General features: G+C 40.3%; 2 protein-coding genes and 1 long non-coding RNA gene across 9 annotated transcripts in view; 1 reads left to right on the forward strand and 2 right to left on the reverse strand.

The window, feature by feature from the left end:
- LOC121718789 (zinc finger protein 708-like) overlaps positions 1-20,834 on the reverse strand; it is a 712,111-nt gene that overhangs the window by 249,423 nt on the left and 441,854 nt on the right. The window lies entirely within an intron of this gene.
- Positions 1-20,834, reverse strand: part of LOC121718844 (gastrula zinc finger protein XlCGF57.1-like) — a 38,275-nt gene that overhangs the window by 7,391 nt on the left and 10,050 nt on the right. For 2 of the 7 annotated variants that reach the window (XM_042104178.1, XM_042104172.1), the window contains exon 2: positions 11,755-12,259. The exons of 1 other annotated variant lie outside the window; for it this stretch is intronic. In XM_042104178.1, coding sequence (XP_041960112.1) covers positions 11,755-12,259 — 505 coding nt within the window. Of the gene's footprint in view, positions 1-1,107; positions 2,836-11,754; positions 12,260-13,381; positions 13,550-17,566; positions 20,708-20,834 lie in introns of those variants that run through there. 4 more of the 7 variants (XM_042104173.1, XM_042104175.1, XM_042104177.1 and 1 more) reach the window with 4 other exon arrangements.
- LOC121719098 lies at positions 12-18,298 on the forward strand. Its single transcript, XR_006034161.1, has 3 exons — positions 12-104; positions 6,518-6,521; positions 18,270-18,298. It is a non-coding gene; the product is annotated as an uncharacterized LOC121719098 (long non-coding RNA).

Below are 20,834 nucleotides of genomic sequence, written 5' to 3' on the forward strand. Positions count from 1 at the left end.
GGCGAGCTTAAAAACTGCCATGATGTTGTTGTTTGCATAAGTTAATTGCTGCGCGATCACAGCCCCTCTTCTCTCACTTCCAGCGGCCCCTACTCACAGACCCGGTTGCAACAGCTGTGATGAACGGTAATGCCGGTTCACCTGAGAGTGAATATAGACCCTTTTTAGACCTTTAAAGTTTTAGATGAGTGGTCGTGATCTTTCTAGTTTCCCTGGAACCCCCCCCCCCCCCCCCCAAAAAAAAAATAGTCCCAATAAATGACTTGTACACGCCCTTCATAAATTAGCGTTACTGTAACATGCAACATGATTTCATAGAATGACAGCCTATTTCACTGCTTGTGCAAAATGGACATAAAAAAAACAAACGTTTCATAGACTATGTTTATATTTAACTTGTCACCATCATATGATTTTGAAGAGGAACATTTGAATGACTTTGAATCACAATTTCTCTCCAACTTGAATTAACATGTTTTTTAAAGGGAAACTTGGCAGGATTTCTCCCTCTGCTGGAGAAATTGTGCATTATGCTATTTCAAACTGTGGGAAAAGGTAACGATAAAGCACATGGGTTTGTTTACAAGCTAGCGAACGGTTAGCATAAGTTTGGCAGAACTATGTGGATGTTACAAGGTAAGCACGGTTGGTTTTCCGCCTGGGGACGCTAGGTGCAGCGGGGAAAGTCACCATTTTCACCGGAACAGGTCATTTAACCAACCAAATTATTTCTAAACGGGTTTATTACGTTAAAATAGTTGCAAAGTTCCCCTTTAAGCCTTGAATTATCTGAATTATGTTTTCCACAGTGGTCAGATTAAAGTGTCCCAGATACTTGCCACTCCCGACCGGTAGCGCGACAATGTAACGTCACAGGAGCGCCGTATCCATTTATACTCACGCGTGGTGGTCGCGACACTAGTTGCAATATTCTCCTGAACAGAGTTGTCGCTGTTGTGAAAAGACTAACGCTAACTACGTTACACAGTAGAAGAAGCTGCAGTAAGAAACACTAGTAGCTAGCCTCTGTGATGGTACTTCAGACTTTGGTTGCTGCTATTCACAACTACCATCATCATTATCATCTACTGTAGTTTCCAAGGTGTGTGCACAGGTATATAGATAGATAGATAGATGGATATATAGATAGATACTTTTAGCCTAGAAATCTAGACGCACCCTAGCGGCAGCAAATTACATTCGCTTCCAGGTACCCGGCCAAAATCCTGGCGCACCAGAGAGATCTACGTCATTTTGATGTCACATTGTCGCGCTACCGGTAGGGTGCGTCGAGTATGTAGAAGCCTTAAGACTTCTCTCTGATGTGGATTTTCATGTGTCTATTTAGTGTAAATTTGTGTAAAAAGCCTTTTCCACACTGGGTACATTTGTGAGATTTCTCTCCAGTGTGTATTAACATGTGGGTTTTAAGATCTGAGAGATGTTTGAAAGCTTTTCCACACAAGGCACATTCATGAGGTTTCTCTCCAGTGTGCATTAGTAAATGGCTTTTAAGAGTTGAACATTGCGAAAAAGCTTTTCCACATCGGACACATATATGATGCTTCTCTCCAGTATGTATGAGAATGTGTTTTTTAAGAGATGAGAGGTGTTTAAAAGCTTTTCCACACCGGGCACATTCATGAGTCTTCTCTCCTGTGTGTATTAGTAAATGGCTTTTAAGAGCTGAAATTTGCGAAAAAGCTTTTCCACATTGAACACATGTATGAGGCTGCTCTCCAGTATGTATGAGAATGTGATTTTTAAGAGATGAGAGGTATGTAAAAGCTTTTCCACACTGGGTACATTTGTGAGGCTTCTCTCCAGTGTGTATTAGTAAATGGCTTTTAAGAGCTGAACACTTTGAAAAAGCTTTTCCACACTGGACACATTTATGAGGCTTCCCTCCAGTGTGTATTAGCATGTGGGTTTTAAGAAATGAACTTTGTTTAAAAGCTTTTCCACACTGGGTACATTTGTGAGGCTTCTCTCCAGTATGTATGAACATGTGGCGTTTAAGAGTTGAGAGCTTTGTAAAAGCTTTTCCACACTGGGCACATTTGTGAGGCTTCTCTCCAGTGTGTATTACCATGTGGGTTTTAAGATTTGAGAGATGTTTAAAAGTTTTTCCACACCGGGCACATTCATGAGGCCTCTCTCCAGTGTGTATTAGTAAATGGCTTTTAAGAGATGAAATTTGCGAAAAAGCTTTTCCACATTGGACACATATATGAGGCTTCTCTCCAGTATGTATGCGAGTATGAATTTTAAGAGATGTTCGGTATGCAAAAGCTTTTCCACACTGGGTACATTTGTGAGGCTTCTCTCCAGTGTGTATTACCATGTGGGTTTTAAGATATGAACTTTGTGAAAAAGCTTTTCCACACTGGACACATTTATGAGGCTTCCCTCCAGTGTGAATTAGCATGTGGATTTTAAGATATGAACTTCGTGAAAAAGCTTTTCCACACTGGGTACATTTGTAAGGCTTCTCTCCAGTATGTATGAACATATGGCGTTTAAGAGTTGAGAGCTTTGTAAAAGCTCTTTCACACTTGACACATTTATGAAGCCTCCCTCTAGTGTGTATTAACAAAGGGGCTTTAAGATGTGACATTTTTGAAAAGGCTTTTCCACAATTGGCATTTTTATGTTGCCTTTTGCCAGTACTCTGCCTTTGATTAACACCATGAGAGTGTGTTTGCTGCTGTTTCCCGAGTTCAGTATAGGCTGTGAAACTCTTCCTGTAGACTGAGCGGTGGTAAAGCCTTCCTTTGAGTTCATCATTCGGTCCATGGATCTTCTGTTGCCTTATGTGCGGGTGTTCTGATACACCTGGAAGAGTTACCATAACGATTTAGAATGACAGACCTTCTATAATTCAATATTGGCTGATATTTTCTTTTGTCAAATTATGTCCAAAGCTAATCCTGATGTGTCTATGTATAAAACAATTTACAGTCACAAGAAATTATTCATGCATGACGAGACTGAGAGCTTGTTCCACGCTACAGATACATATTCGATTATTTACAGTTATTGTAATCTACGTCATAGCACAGCCTTCACCCGAACCTCACCAGAAATGTTCATTTTCGCTTTTGAAAAACGATTCTTTAAAAAGCCCACCGATTTATCAGTCAGGCTTTAACCTGTTGAGGAGTGAACTATTTTCCTGGTTCCTTCTAGAATTCTACACAAACAATCTATAGTTTCAGTGTTCTTTATGGGGAACTACTCTGAGGGCAATTGTCGCATCATAATGTGGAACTCTCGGTTTGCAAAACATTCTAATCACATAATTGTGACCGTACTCCTCAAATGAATGTAATGAAAGGGGGAAATCACTGGAGCATACAGATGTTTCTGTTCAGTGCAGCAAAAAAGATGCAACATTTCCGAGTCCCCAATGCCCAGTGTGTCCTAGAGATCTAGTGTCTCCATGGTCTAAAACTGCTTATTATTATTATTATTATTATTATTCTTTCTGTTCAGTGCAGGAAAAAAACGGCATATGGGTAAGTGCTATATATAGGTCCTGTATGGACCCTTTCAAGAGAGTTCCATTATCAGCATCATAGTTGGCCCCACAAGACTTCCTTTTTAACATTCCATATGTTATCTTAATGCAGAGGAAGTAGATTGGGGCCCAAATAGAATGTTCAAGCATTGTTTTTGTTTTTATTGTTGAAAGGGTCTATAGGGCTGGGACAATGCGTCGGTTAATAGTACATTGAGGAGACTGAACTTAGTTAAGTTATGCAATCAAGCAGTATCTCAAAGCTAACGTTGCGTTTAGTATGCTTACTTACAGCTGCTTGTCAATTTCGTTACTCAGGACTCATTTTATTGACTCTGACACTGAATGTTTGCAAAATCCCGATGTAAAGGCTCAAAAGTGCTTGTCCCAAGGAGAAGTACAAACTGTTATTTGAACCATCTACGTTATGAATTGCATCCACACATCAGCAGCCTTTTAACTGTGTTAGTGTAACAATTGCAAGTAAATTAAAGTGACAGGCACTCAATTAAACCTATACACTACTGAACTTTATTGAATGCTACCTCTGACTAAGAATGCATTACTTTGCACTTGTAGTCTTTTATTTTGGAATTTTAAGAGCAATAAACATATATTGCAATGTTAAGGAATTCCTGTTTTTTCATTAGGGTTGCAAAGGGGTGGAAAATTTCCGGTAAATTTCCGGAAACTTACCATGGGAAGTTAAGCTGGGGAATTGTGAAAATATTCCAAATTAGAAACTTTTATGGAATTAAAGGAAATTATGGGAATTAATGTGAATTTACGGGAATTAACATGGAATTTTGGGTAATTCGTACAAACTGTTTCATATACAAATATTAACATTTTGTTTCGTAATATATGATTTGTATGTTCGTATTTTCGCTTAGCATATAAAGCTAGCTAACATGCTAGCAGGAATCCCATTCTCTGCCTATTGTTTACTAGTGTGCTAAACTAGCAACACTGAACTGCCCAAGATAAACTACTGAACTGGATGGAATATGTTGTCATCAGTTTCACATCAAAAAAAGATTGATAAAACACATCAGCAGATCATAATGCAATATTGCTAATTGCAGCACCTCCTACAGGTCAAAGGTCACCACATTTTTTGAGCGTCCTCCTGATGGGGTCCTGAATAGTTGTACCAAGTTTGGCTTTAATACATGCAAGGGTTGCTGAGATATGAGCTCACTTCCTGTTCCTGATTGGCTCTTACAGTCGAATGCTTCTGTCAATTCTTCTAGAAAGCAATGCACTGATAAGGCATGGTCTGAAGATGGTCTCTGCCAATTTTGGTGAGGATCCGCTGAAATTTGTGACCTGCGAAAACTTGTATGTGTTTTTGATTAAATCCAATATGGTGGCCGAATCAATTACGATGACATCACAAGTTGGCTTGGGTCGGCCTAAGGACCTCCAACAGTAGTACCAGACACCACTAGTGCGTTTTAATTCTAAGCACAACTGCAGCTACAGGCCAAAAGGCATGTTTCTTAATTACAGCGCCCCCTAGAGGTCAAAGGTCACCAGATTTCTTAAGCGTCCCCTTGATTGGGTCCTGAGTCCATGTACTAAGTTTGGCTTTGATACATGCAAGGGTTGCTGAGATATGAGCTCACTTCCTGTTTGGCGGCTTAGCCGCAAATTTCGATTGGCTGTTACGGGCAAACGGTTTTAGTTCCGAAGACAAAAAGCTATGCATTAATGAGGCATGGTCTGTAGATGATATCTGTGAAGTTTGATGTTGATCGGACAAAGTTTGTGACCTGTGAAGACTTTGTGTTTTTGATGAAATCCAATATGACGGAAAATCCATCATGGCGGAAATTGACGTCATAGGGTGCGTTGAACTCAACTTGGTCCAAGGATTCCAGCGATACCTCACTTTTGACAATCGGCCATACGGGTCAAAAGTTACGTGCGTGAACGCACGTCCAACTTTGGCCTGTTGGTGGCGCTAGAGTGCTTGAGATGCCATCATGAAACTTGGTGAAATGAATCACAGGACTGTCCCCAATAAGTGTGTCAAATTTCAAAACTTTTCACCAGACGGTTCTATGGGCTGCCATTGACTTCAATGGCGGAATAATAATAATAGGGAAGAAAACGTAGAAACACAATGGGTGCCTTTGCAGCTTCGCTGCTTGACCCCCAAATACAACTTAGAACTAGGCCTACTTATGTACTACCGAAGAGATTGTTTATTTGTTTCCCCGACTAGCGCGGTAAAGTGCAAACCCACACACCAGCACAAGACGGCTCTAGAGAGGGCTGGGCTGAGCTCCGCTGTGCTAAGGTTAAACGGCGGATCATTCACGGAATGATTTCACGCAGATCTTGTTAGAATGGTGAAATACATTCATACCGCTAACATTATTGAGGAGGAAGTATAGCCAACCAAGATCAGGTAGCTCAGTGTAGCCAGATGGACCTTACGTATGCCTAGACTGGAAATTACTGGACATTTCTGTTTCCTTTCCTAAAGTATATAATTTCATTATTTATCTTTAGGGCTAAACGATTAATTGTAATTGCGATAATGTCTCGATATGATTGAACCAAATTTTCTTACCGCAAAGACTGCGATGATCACGCACTGGCTGCTGCGTGTGTTAGTGTTAATTTTGTCACCTATTTTTAATTTAGTCTTAGTCTTGTGACGAAATTTTTAGTTACTAGTTTTAGTTAGACCTTTTTAGTCTTTGTCATATTTAGTCATTCAAATATCATTTTTGTTAGTCAAGTTTTAGTCGACTAAAAGTCTCGTCATTTTAGTCTAGTTTTAGTCAAAAGAAAACTAAAGGTATCTTAGTCAGTTTTAGTCAACACATTTTAGTCTTTTTTTATAACAAATTATTTCTGATTACCAGAGTTAAATAGTGTTTCACACATCTCAATTTTCCAACAATATTTTGTGTCCACAGGGCTACTCATCTGTTATAATTACTCATTCTGATTTTTTGTCAGTCAGTATGTTTACATGCACAGGTAAGTCGAGCTACAGTTATAGCTCGGCTGGGATTTGACCATAGACAGTAAAAGATTTGACTGGACCAGTGTCATATTCGTAGACCAGTGTTTCTTAAAGTGTGGTCCGGGGATCACTGGTGGTCTGCAAGCTATCCCAAGTGGTCCGCGAGCAGACGTGGTAAAATATAATATAGATGAGTTGTTTGCAATATAACTTGTATGTAAATCCAAACAGTTCTGCAACACTGTCTATGTAAGATATGCCAGTTTAAATCATACAGTATGAATCCTCTGACACAATAAGCAAAGTGCAAAGACAATAAGCAAGGTGGAGTAGGCCTATTGTGTAGAATAATTATAGACTACTGTTGAAGTAGGTCTAATTTTTTTTTTTTTTTTTTTAGCTAGGGTTAGTTAAGTGGTCCTGAAACTGAAAAAGTTTGAGAAACACTGTCGTAGGCCAAACTATTAATGTTCTACTCCGCCTCGCTAGATGGCAATATGCGCCCAAACACAACACATTCCCCAAACAGACTCTCCATCTTAGCCATAGCTAACTTGCTAGCGAACTTTCCATATTAGCTTACTTGCTAGCAAACTTTGCATCATCAATCTAACTAGATAAATAGTTGACATTACATGCTGAACATTTTCGTATGGACATTCTGGGGGATGTTAATTTGTATGAGAGAAGCTTCAACTTCTGGGTATGTAGCATTGTGGCATAAAGCTTAGGTAGTTAGCTTGCTAACTCTGGCAGAAATCTCCAGTGTTCTTGTTCCATGTAGTTTCGTGTTGCAGCCACAGGGTTGCAGCAGCAGCACGTAGACTAGCCTACAGGAAAGCTGTTGCGTATGAACTCATTCGGAATATTTTGAAAACATAACAGCTAGATATTCGGTCTTCTCATTTTGTAGACGAACATGAAGGGAGATTTTATCTTAGTTTTTATTTCATGCAAAACATTTTAGTCTCTTCTTTTTTCGTCAACAATAATGCATCTTAAGATAGTCTTAGTCAGTGTTTCAGGACATTACTGCCGTCTCGTCTTAGTCATGAAAAAAAAGGTCGTTGACTAACATATTTCCTCTCGTCTCGTCTGACGAAATTAACACTAGTGTGCATATTATTGAACACACGAGCTGAACTGTCATGGGGCCGTTTGCAAGATTATTCTGACTGGACGGAAAGGAGGGGCAGGTCTGTTGTGCCACCTGTGGTTGTGTTGAGTAACCTGTGGTAACTCTATACAAAACATATTGATCTCAATGGTGCAGTTCATGTTCAGGGTGGAAAATAAATAAGAAAGATTTGCATAAGACTAGTCAAATTGGTGTCAAATTGGCAACCTACATCTATCCTCTGTCAAATATATGCAATACATAAAACGTTCCAAGTTCTTTCTGTGTGGTAAACTATTTGTTTTCTCAGCTGTGTAGCTGAGTAATAAGGTAATAAGTCCGCTTTCGCATCAGGGTCATATTCGGCCTGTCGGGACTTATGAGTAATGGGTAATGATGCACGTTACTTTTACCCCTTATCGCGAGGAACCAATCACATCGGTGTATCTGATATAGGCGGGCCATGAGGCGAGCTAAACAGAGAACGACAGCGCTGCAATGAATCAGTCAGTAAACATTCGTCATAGTGTTATCCAATTGCGTCGAAGTCCGGAATCAGTCAGTAAACATTGGTCGTAGTGTTATCCAATTGCGTGCAGTGAGATTTTCAAATGCATGCTTGGTGCCGCCCAGTGTTGTAATGTAACGGAGTACAAATACTTTGTTACTGTACTTAAGTAGAAATTTCACGTATCTGTACTTTACTTCGCTATTTAAATTTATGTCAACTTCCACTTTTACTCCACTACATTTCCTAGATAAAATGTATACTTTTACTTTTACATGCTGCGCGCTCTATTTCAGCTCTTGTTTGTTGTTAAAGGAGGAGGACCGCCATGGAAGCACGAGCACCTACTGGACGACCACCCCGACGATAGTGGTGAACTCGGTGAACAGGGTAGTGGTGAATATAACGTCATACACCCGTGGCCATATTTGCAAGAAATGTTTCTGTACATCGGCTACCTGCCCTAGCGGCCTGTGAAAGGCTACCTGCCCTAGCGGCCTGTGAAAGGCTCTCCCACCCACCTCCCTTACTGATTGCATCTCTGAAATAAAAACCTGGTTCACCCAAAACTTCCTTAAACTAAACAGTAACAAAACCGAGGTCCTCCTCATTGGTACTAAGTCCACTCTATCCAAAACAGACATCTTTTCTCATTCTATTGATAACTGCTCTGTTTCACCCTCCCCTCAGGTTAAGAGTCTGGGTGTCATCCTTGACAGCACACTATCCTTTCAATCCCACATCAATAATATCACTCGGTCTGCTTACTTCCACCTACGTAATATCAATCGCCTCCGCCCCTCCCTAACCCCCCACACTGCTGCCATTCTTGTCCACAGTCTCGTCACTTCCCGTCTTGATTACTGCAACTCTCTCCTTTTCGGCCTCCCCCACAAATCCCTCCATAAACTTCAACTAGTCCAGAATTCAGCTGCCCGCATCATAACTCGAACCCCCTCCATTCACCACATCACTCCCGTCCTCCATCAGCTCCACTGCCTCCCGGTTCAGTTCCGCATCCAATTTAAAGTCCTCCTGTTTACTTTCAAGGCCATTCACAACCTCGCCCCTCCATATTTGTCTGATCTCCTCCATGTTCCCACTCCCTCCCGCTCTCTAAGATCCTCTTCCTCCATACACCTGTCTGTCCCCACCGCCCGTCTCACCACCATGTGGAGCAGAGCATTCACACCTGTCTGTCCCCACCGCCCCTCTTACCACCATGTGGAGCAGAGCATTCACACCTGTCTGTCCCCACCGCCCCTCTTACCACCATGTGGAGCAGAGCATTCACACCTGTCTGTCCCCACCGCCCGTCTCACCACCATGGGGAGCATTCAGTCGCTCTGCTCTCCATCTCTGGAATTCACTACCACCCCAACTTAGAAACATTGATTCATTCCCCCATTTCAAATCACAACTCAAAACACATCTTTTTAAAACTGCTTATTCCCTATGATGTTATCTCTGTTTGTTTGTTTTGTTTCTGTTTTTGTCTTTTCTTGCTTGTTTTTTTTAAATATTTTATATTTGTATGTACGGTGTCCTTGAGTGCCTAGAAAGGTGCCTTTAAATAAAATGTATTATTATTATTAGTATTATTTATCCATAGCATCGCAGGAGTTGTCTTCAGTCCAAGAAGAGTAAGACTGAATCAGGCCCGGGGTGGGTAATCGGGAGAATTCCCGGTGGGCCGCTTCACTTTTGGGCCAGTCGAGGAAACAAATATTGACATTTGTCACGTTAGTCTATCTTTTCTTAAAGTAGGACACGTTCCGCATTCTGTGCATGACACCAATGCAATGCCTCTGCATGGGTTGTAGCCTACGTGAGGGAGTTCTCCCCTCCCAAAAAGAGTTGGTTGGGTCCATATAGCCCGTCTTTTCCAAAAAGTTCTCAGATACGGATAGCCAAGCCGGCCCTACAGTAGACACAAGCGTCAGGAAGGATGGAGGGTAGAAAGAGGCCAGGAGAGACTGAGCAGCAGATCAACCAGTCGACCACTGAAAATGATGAGCCCGAAATTAGTGATGAGGAGGCCATGACTACAGGGACAAGTAGAGAGGATAAATTAAAGTTATTTAATGTAAGAAAGAGCAATTACCCTACATGATAAACCTATGCCTTGTTTGCTCAGAAGAGGGTGTAGTAAAGGAGTAGGCTAAATCACCAAACAATAATATAGCCTACCCATGCAAAAAACATGTAGCCTAAACATTAGTTCAATATGCCTCTTTGTGGAAACATGGGATAGGCTACATTTCAAAGGCTTTCTTTCTTTCTTTCTTTCTGTTTTGGTAACTTGTGGAATAGTGGAATATTTTTTGTTAACTTCTCAGTTGAAGTGAATTATTATATAACCTTTACACATTTGTTGAACCATGGTACTAATAAAAACTACAGGATAGTAAGAGCTGAAATGTTGCTTAATTTATCCAATTTCCACCACTATGGTCGGTCTTGGGCCTGAAACTCCCGGGCACTGAATTCTGGCAACTTTGAAAACCAGCTTCTTTTGAAGATGAACAGACACCTTTTCAGTTTCAACTAATGACTGGCATATTAGTAGCTGCTGGACATAGGTGGCCTGTGTGTGTGTGTGTGTGTGTGTGTGTGTGTGTGTGAGAGTGACGGTGACCTGGGGAGTAAGCCCTAGAAATGCTCATGCCACATGACCAAAATGTTCTCCCTACAAGCAGGTCATTTTTTTTTTGTGAAAGAAATAAATTATTTATTTTTCATTTCAGAGAATTGTGTCCTAGAAAAGAATGTGATTTGATTTGATGAGTGAGATTAAGAAGATATGGAAACCCTGAATATGCTTTACTATAAGAAAGCCAAAATAAAGTTTACAATAAAAGTTCAAAATAAAACCGCTTGCTTTTTACTTTTACTTCAAATACTTAAGTACATTAAATTTTAGAAAATTACTTTTGATACTTAAGTACAGTATATATCAGATACTTTGAGACTTTTACTTAAGTAATGTTCTAAAAGGCAACTTTCACTTCTAGCAAAGTCTTTTTCTAGTACGATACTTGTACTTTTACTCAAGTATTGCTTTCTAGTACTTTATACAACACTGGTGCCGCCCCTTGAGTTGGGCCATTTACATTATTCGTGGCCAGAGCCTTAATCTTTCTAGATGATCAGGGTCTGGATTTTCCAGGCTACCACACAACAAACTGTACTAGCAGACAGACACACAACCCAAACTGCTTGTGTGGCCCGTGTACAGAGGGGAGTCTGTTGTCATTTGAGAGAGAGACTGCGGGGCTAAAAGGGGCAGCGTGAATCAGTGCGCTGTGAATTGAAATTGTAGCTATTTCCGAAACGCTATTTCTAAATGGAATGTGACAAAATAATTGTTTTTGATCGATTACATTGTTTTTTGTGATCGTTTGGAACCAAAATCGATATGCCTCTTGCCAGTGTTTGCAAGTGATTCAGTGCAGCACAGACCTGCCCCAGGCTTCAGTGCAACAGCGCCCTCTAGAGTCACAAAATTCAGTGCAACACATATGGACTGTTCAGTTCTAACACATATGGACTGTTCAGTTCTAACACATATGGACTGTTCAGTTCTAACACATATGGACTGTTCAGTTCTATATGAGAGGACTTACTTTCCAGCTGCTCATGCTCCTCTTCCTCCACCTGCTCTTCTTCTTTCTTCACTTCAATCGTCACTGTTGTCATTTCATTGTAAGTAGACCTTGGTGACTCTGTGACGTCTGTTTCAGTTTTACAGTCTGTTTGAGATTCACAGTGAAGCTCTGCAAAGGGCTTTTCATCTTCATCTGGACATGAAATCATATGACCATACTCCTCCTCTTTTATATCTTCTTCTTTCACCATCACGCTCAGCGGGCCAAGCTGTCGCACTTCCTCCTCTTCCTCCTCCTTCTTCACCGTTGTCTGTAGTGTTGCACTGTAAGTAGACTTTTCTTCTGCATCTGGACATGCAATCAGATGACCAGATTCCTCGTGTTTTACATCATCTTTCATATCTTCTTTCACGATCAATCTCAAGTCAACCTGGTGTGTTTCAGCACAGCTAGAACGAAATGGAAGTCCAACATCCATGTTGCTAGCAGAAGAAAGATGATCCCATCCAAATATTTCAATTGCCTGAAATCAGAGAAACAAAATATTTGTTTTTCAATTAATAAAAAAAATAAAATTATTATTATTATTATTATTATTATTATTATTATTAAGCTTATTACTGCAGCTCAAAGTGCTTTACATTTAGAGCATTTAACACAGTAATAAATAATTGAATTGTAGTAATACAAACAAACAAACAGACAAACCAAACAATAAATAAAACATAAAAAATGTACAATTAAGTAAAAATGAGCATTCACAAGATGGTAAGGAGATAGATAAAATACATACAATACAACTAATGCAGTGAAAAGACCATGTAAACAGTCAAATAATGTAAAGAAATAAGATACAAGAAAAAAGTGAAAACTAAAAGCTCACATACAGTATGTGCTCTTTGCCTGAGATCGACACATCGTTATGTGTAGCCCAATGGGATCATACCCAGAGAACAACAAAAAATAACTGCACTTCTTCAAGTGTAAGAACTGCAGTTTCATTAGTATTACACTGTTGCGTTGGAGGAATTATTTGTGTACTTATGCAGGACATGCAATATTTTGGATATTAAAAAAATGCATTGTACTACATAGTACTGCACTTTACTGCAGAGATCGTACCCAGGGAGCGAGAGAATAACACATTTCCAGATCCACGTTATCGGAGCACTGTTGGAGCACACGTTTCCTACTTACTCAATACATAGATGGATTAATAATTATAATTGAACTGAATAGCAAGTGTTTGAACCCATAAGGTGAGGCGTTTGTCAGCAATAGAACAAAGGACCGAAAAGCAAAAGACGTCTCTTGCTATCTGAGGGGTATGCTACAAAGCGAGGTAAATGGCTCACCCGACTTTAGGGAGAAAGTGCTGACCTATAAAGAAAGTTGGAATGCATGTATTGCTCCTTAAGATAAGTTGTGTTGAGGAGTTAGCCTACTGTTTGTGACAAAACACTCAACTATCCAAAGAAACTGTTTGATCTCTCGAGCATGTCTCAAAGTAGGCTATGCAACCTATTGCTTCTTTTTGTTCAGTGGCGTTGAGATTAGCGGTACGAAGTTACTTTGGCTAACTAGCGACATACTATGTGAAAGCACAAACCCATCCTCCAGCAAGTTCGCTGCTCCGACAACTTACTTCTGTTAATTTGGTGTTTGTGTCTGATTAACCGCGGAATCTTGATTATTTCCGCAAAATGTCTTGAACCATTCTCCCGTTTTGGACTGCATGCAATTTCCCCTGCTCGCGACTCTAACTTCGTGGAGCCAGCAAACATAACAATCAAAATTCCCAGATAGCCCCCATTCTTCTTATTATTGTTTTTCTTTGGCGGTTGGCAAACAGCTTTTAGGTGCATTACCGCCACCTTCTGAATAGGAGTGTGGGCCTGAATAAATCACTGTTAAAAAAAAAGCTGAGGTTAAAGGAAAATTCCGGTTTTTAGCACTTTAAGGCCCTTTTCTGGTTTGTTTTAGATGAACTAGAGTGGTGGACACCGAAATTTTGACGATTGGTCCTGTCTCGACTTTTCTGACTCGTTTTGAATCGTCTCAGACTGCTCATGGGTGGCTGCCAACAGGCATACTGTAGTAAGCTACTCAAACATCCTAAAACAACCCCGTTCGTTTTCAAAACTGTGCAGCTCACCAAATGGTTAGTGGTGTTTGTTGATGTTCCAAAACAAGTAGCGTAGCGAAATACAGTTTCTGTCGTGTTTTATTTGGCATTTTGTAAAATCCCATTGATTTCTGTTGGAAGACTCATTGCACGTTGATATTACTGCGCCACCGTCTATGCTTCAGGTTCAAATATTGAGCGGAAGTTTATACGCGGTTCTGAGGTGTCTGAATAAATAGTTCCACAATAGCAAATAAGACGGCTGGAAATCATACATTGCGCCGATATATTTGCTTTTAATAATCAACGAACACCATAGTATATCGATGTAGCCGTATCTTACACGTTAAATACGGATAGCAATACATATCGGTTAATCCAGGGATTCCCAAACTGTGGTACGCGAGCTGCCACTAGGGTGTACGCGAGATGAAAAGGGCAATGTCGGAAAGGAGTTAAAAATGATTAATTAATTAATAATCGATTTAATTAATAAATAATAAATAATTTTGAATCGGGTTATAATGATATGGAAACGTGAAATTAAAGGAAATCATTTTTTATAAACTCTTATAATAGGCTATGTTTTCATTAAAAAATAAGCTACCCACAAGGCACGTGATCGTGGACGTATAGGCTAGGTAGACGGCTGCACAAACATGGAAAACTGTCTAAAAACAGGGACAATGTCCAAAAGGCCTAATTAAAGTGATCGAAGAGGAGAAGGCAGAGAAACAGAGCAGGAGACGGGTAACAATGTAATGGGATGGAGGGGCAGACTGATGAAGTGGAGGTGGAGCGCAGGGGGATACAAGAAAGGACGAGACAGAAAAGACTGCGCGAAGAAAAGGAAAGTATGAGGCAGCATATAGCCCTAGGCTTCACGTGGATTGGGAGACAGACTGCCCAAAAGCCACAGTGCGTGGTTTGCAGTGAGGTGCTATCTAACCAGTCTAATGTTCTCCACACTGTTTTTTTAGCGTGAGAGCTCATAGACCAGTTGCACATCGTGGCAGTCGCGGCCCACTGGTTAGCACTCTGGACTTGTAACCAGAGGGTTGCCGGTTCGAGCCGCGGCTGAAGTGCCCTTGAGCAAGGCACCTAACCCCTCACTGCTCCCTGAGCGCCGCCGTTGTAGCAGGCAGCTCACTGCGCCAGGATTAGTGTGTGCTTCACCTCACTGTGTGTTCACTGTGTGCTGTTTGTGTTTCACTAATTCACCGATTGGGTTAAATGCAGAGACCAAATTTCCCTCACAGGATCAAAAGAGTATATATACTTGCCAAGTGTGCTCTGGAAATTCACAATTTCGTCGCCGTTAAAAAAAAAAAAAAAAAAAACATAGTCCAGTCCACACAACTTCATTTCAATTTCAAAAGAAATACTGGACTTTTTTTTTTTTTTTTTAAACGGCGACGAAATTGTGAATTTCCAGAGCACACTTGGCAATCGACTCCTACGGACTTTCCACTAAAGATGGCAGCAAAGATGCCAACATTTCCGGAAAGGTACTGGCTTGATGAAATTCATTCTGGACTCTCTATCCGACCACATAAAGACCTCGGGATACTTCGGTTTGGCTTTAGGGACCCTCTACTCACTACCACGTAAGTGTAATGTTGTTTGGAACTGTAGAAGAGGTATAAAAATAGTGTTTTGTAGCGGCGAAATAATATGCCCTTCTCACTTCCACGCTAACGAGATTTGACTAAAAACTGTAAAATCGAACTTTCTCAAAACACATCCGAATGACGTGATTTTGATGTCAACTCAACGTATGTACTCCCAATCATCCGTAAATTGATCTAAAGTGCATTTTACTCCGGATAATTCCTTTAAGTGCACAGAGTTGTTTGATATGAGACGACACTATTGTTAAAATGCATGCACTCCGCCCAAAAGCATACAGTGCACATAGGGTGCTGCATAGGGATCGACCAATTATCGGCCTGGCCGATTATTAGGGCCGATATTTAGCATTTTTATAATAATTGGTATCGGTAATTTTTTCCACCGATAAGCCGATATTGAAATGGATAAAGAATGAAACGCGCTACTTTGTCTGTAAAGCGTCTCTCACTCCCTGCATTTGCTAGTCTGTGGTCAAGAGCATTGTCCCGTCCACTACACCGTCTGATTTGCACGAACGAGGCAGAGGCAGAGAACTCCCGACACGCAGCACCCGAATTTTTATTTTTAAAGGCCAGTTATGTGCACCCTGATGAAGTTACCTTGGCCTTTGGAATTAAAATAGCCCCACATCATCACATACCCATCACCATACCTAGAGATTGGCATGGGTGTTATTTCAGTTAGCCTATTAGCTGGTTTGATTTGCATTGAGCTCAATGAGCATCATAGGGGTGCCAATACTTATGACCCCTGTATTTTAAGGAAGAACATTTATTTATTTATGATAGGCCTACATTATTTATTCACTAAGAAAATTGGTGTCGTTAAAGGTTAGATATTTCCTCATTTTTCACTTAAGGCATTAAGATCAATTACCAAAAGATGATTTTATATTCCTCTTTTCAGTCAACTTTAGCATGGGGGCCAATACTTTTGGCCAGCACTGTATGAAACAATTTAGAATCACAAGAAATTATTCATGCATGACGAGACGGAGAGCTTGTTCCACGCTACAGATGAACTGATGAACTTACGCTTATTTACAGTTATTGTAATCTACGCCATAGCACAGCCTACACCCACACCTCGCCAGAAATGTTTATTTTCGCTTTTGAAAAACACTTTTGTGGTTCGATTTGGGATCTATAATCTGTACTGATTCTTTAAAAAGCACACCGATTTACCACTACACCGTCTAATTTGTTAGTTAGCACGAATGTTGCACGAATGTACACAGACAAAGTTTAGGATTCTCACTGAGGCAGACTGTAGACTGGGCTTCAGCTGTACGGAGCTATTTTTCGACGGTAAGGAAGGTAGCCTACATTGCTGAAGTTGCAATGAATCACAATCATCTACACTGAAGTTACAAAAACACCACTTTGTAAGCTATTGTCTCTTTGATCCGGATCAATAAGTAAAACACCCACTTCCTTCATTTAGCGAATTCCCGATTGATGCACGTTACTGTTTACTAGTTAGCCTACAAACTCGGGTGCTGCGTGTCGGGAGTTCTCTGCCTCCGCCTCGTTCGTTAATTGTGAATAACGGGACACCACGGCGGACATAGTACAGACAAGTCCTAAATTATGCGATAGCGAACGTCAAAAAAGTGTAATTGCTCCTTTTTGAAACGGACTGTCAGAAAAGACAACATGCACCCAGGGCCAGCCGTAATTTAATCCGACCTGAACTAAATCGCGTCCTGTTTAATTGATATTGGTATCGGCCCTGAAAAAACCATATCGGTCAATCCCTAGTTCTGCATGAAAGTGTACTCACGAAAGTATACCAATTGAGACACAGTGAAAGTGATATTGCACTGGGTAGCCAGGTATTAGGAGACAAAGGGACACATTTTGCCCAGAAAGCAATTGTGGTGCTGTGGATGGTCATAATAAGTTTAGATTGGAGGTGAGAGAGAGGCCACAGATCAATAAACAAAAGATAGCAGATAGCATGCAGTTCTAGCCAACTCCAGTAATTTTTGACCACGCTGGGCAAGGTTGAGGATCGGTCATTAACCAATTAATGTCGAACCTCATTAAAATAAAAATGTCAAGTTAACACTGGTTAAGACCATACCTTTATTCAATGCAATGCTTTCTCGTTACAAACGATGAAGAAAAATGTCAAGTTAACACTGGTTATGACCATTCCTTTATACAATGCAATGCTTTCTTGTTACAAACGATGCAGTCAAATCATAAATATATGTATATAAAATAATGAGATGAGCAAAGACCTGATCATTTACATACATTTCATACAAAAATACATACATTTCAAAGATACATATTGATTTTTCACATAGCATTGAAAGCAGGTTACGCAAGACTTTTTTTTCGCTGGAAAAAATGTTAATATTCCAGAATACTGGGCATACAGACAATCTCTTTAAAATAGCCATAATGGCCTATAAGCTTACATTTAAACGGCACTAAATCACAAACTATATATTTCCACAATGCACTTTATTAAGCGTCGTCAGCACCAGCAGGTGGTTTAGGATCAGCTTTGCACAAGCAGCGGAGAAGCCTACTTTCATTCTATAAAGCAGCGCAAATTGTTGCCCACACATTGCAAACAGACTCTAGCTACACAACTGCAGTAGTGGAGAATCTCGGAAGAATTCCCACTAGATTGGTAACGGTTTGCGGTCGGCATAGGCGAGCTTAAAAACTGCCATAATATTGTTGTTTGCATAAGTTAATTGCTGCGCTTTCACAGCCCCTTTTCTCTCACTTCCAGCTGCCCCTACTCACAGACCCGGTAGCCTAATAATGAAGCAACAGCTGTGATGAACGGCAATGCTGGTTCACCTGAGTGAATACAGACCCTTGTTGAAAGTTTTAGATGAGTGGTCGTGACATCTTTCTAGCTTCCCTAGAATCCCCCCCCCCCCCCAAAAAAAAAAAAAAAATAGGAATAGTCCCAATAAATGAATTGTACACGTCCTTCATAAATTAGCGTTACTGTAATGTGAGGCATGATTTCATAGAATGACAGCCTATTTCGCTGCTTGTGCAAACTGGACATAAACATTTCAACATTTCATAGACTATGTTTATATTTAACTTGTCATGGTAACATACACCTGTCTTTCTAGATGCGAGGGACTATCAATGCTTTTTCAAACATTTCTGTGGCTTTTTCAATTCTTAACAGTTGCACTATCATATTATTTTGAATAGGAATACTTGAATGCCTTTTCACACTTTCTCTCCAACGTGAATTTGCATATGTGAATTTGCATATATTTTTAAGCCTTTATATGAGGCCTCTTTTCAGTGTGTCTTTTTAATTTAGAAATATATGGAAAACCTTTTCCACACTGGCCACATTAATGAAGCGGTTTCTCTCCAGTGTGTATTCGTAAATGGCTTTTAAGACCTGAAATGTGTGTAAAAGCTTTTCCCCACTGAGTACTTTTGTGGCTGTCTTTGTGAGTGTCTATTGCCATGTGGGTTTTAAGATTTGAGAGATGTTTGAAAGCTTTTCCACACAGGGCACATTCATGAGGTTTCTTTCCAGTGTGTATTAGTAAATGGCTTTTAAGAGCTGAACATTACGAAAAAGCTTTTCCATATTGGACACATATATGAGGCTTCTCTCCAGTGTGTATTAACATGTGGGTTTTAAGAGCTGAACTTTGTGAAAAAGCTTTTCAACACTAGGTACATTTGTGAGGCGCCTCTCCAGTATGTTTGAACATGTGGCGTTTAAGATTTGAGTTGCGGGTAAACGTTTTTCCACACTGGACACATTTATGAGGCTTCTCTCCAGTGTGTATTAGCATGTGGATTTTAAGAGCTGACCTTTGTGAAAAAGCTTTTCCACACTGGGTACATTTGTGAGGCGTCTCTCCAGTATGTTTGAACATGTGGCGTTTAAGATTTGAGTTGCAGGTAAACGTTTTTCCACACTGGACACATTTATGAGGCTTCTCTCCAGTGTGTATTAGCATGTGGGTTTTAAGATGAGAGAGATATCTGAAAGCTTTTCCACACAAGGCACATTCATGAGGTTTCTCTCCAGTGTGCATTAGTAAATGGCTTTTAAGAGTTGAACATCGCGAAAAAGCTTTTCCACATTGGACACATATATGATGCTTCTCTCCAGTATGTATGAGAATGTGTTTTTTAAGAGATGAGAGGTATGTAAAAGCTTTTCCACACTGGGTACATTCATGAGTCTTCTCTCCAGTGTGTATTAGTAAATGGCTTTTAAGAGCTGAAGTTTGCAAAAAAGCTTTTCCACATTGGACACATATATGATTCTTCTCTCCAGTATGTATGATAATGTGTTTTTTAAGAGATGAGAGGTATGTAAAAGCTTTTCCACACTGGGTACATTTGTGAGGCTTCTCTCCAGTGTGTACTACCATGTGGGTTTTAAGATTTGAGAGATATTTAAAAGCTTTTCCACACTGGACACATTCATGAGGCATCTCTCCAGTGTGTATTAGTAAATGGCTTTTAAGAGCTGAACTTGTTGAAAAAGCTTTTCCACACTGGGCACATTTATGAGACTTCCCTCCAGTGTGTATTAGCATGTGGGTTTTAAGATATGACCTTTGTGAAAAAGCTTTTCCACACTGGGTACATTTGTGAGGCTTCTCTCCAGTGTGTATTAGCATGTGGGTTTTAAGATATGAACTTTGAGAAAAAGCTTTTCCACACTGGGCACATTCATGAGGCATCTCTCCAGTGTGTATTAGTAAATGGCTTTTAAGAGCTGAACTTGTTGAAAAAGCTTTTCCACACTGGACACATTTATGAGGCTTCCCTCCAGTGTGTATTAGCATGTGGGTTTTAAGAGCTGAACTTCGTGAAAAAGCTTTTCCACACTGGGTACATTTGTGAGGCTTCTCTCCAGTATGTATGAACATGTGGCGTTTAAGAGTTGAGAGCTTTGTAAAAGCTCCATCGCACTTGACACATTTATGAGGCTTCCTTCTAGTGTGTATTAAGAAAGGGGCTTTAAGATGTGACATTTTTGAAAAGGCTTTTCCACAATTGGCATTTTTATGTTCCCTTTTGCCAGTACTCTGCCTTTGATTAACACCATGAAAGTGTGTTTGCTGCTGTTTCTCGAGTTCAGTAAGGGCTGTTAAACTCTTCCTGTAGACTGTGCGGTGGTAAAGCCTTCCTTTGAGTTCATCATTCGGTCCATGGATCTTCTGTTGCCTTATGTGGGGGTGTTCTGATACACCTGGAAGAGTTACCATAACGATTTAGAATGACAGACTTTCTATAATTCAATATTGGCTGATGACATTTTCTGTGTCAAATTCTGTCTGAAGCTAATCCTCATGTGTGTATGTACAGTGCTGGCCAAA

The sequence above is a fragment of the Alosa sapidissima genome, chromosome 9, assembly GCF_018492685.1.
Source record: "Alosa sapidissima isolate fAloSap1 chromosome 9, fAloSap1.pri, whole genome shotgun sequence".
Lineage (NCBI taxonomy): Eukaryota > Metazoa > Chordata > Actinopteri > Clupeiformes > Clupeidae > Alosa > Alosa sapidissima.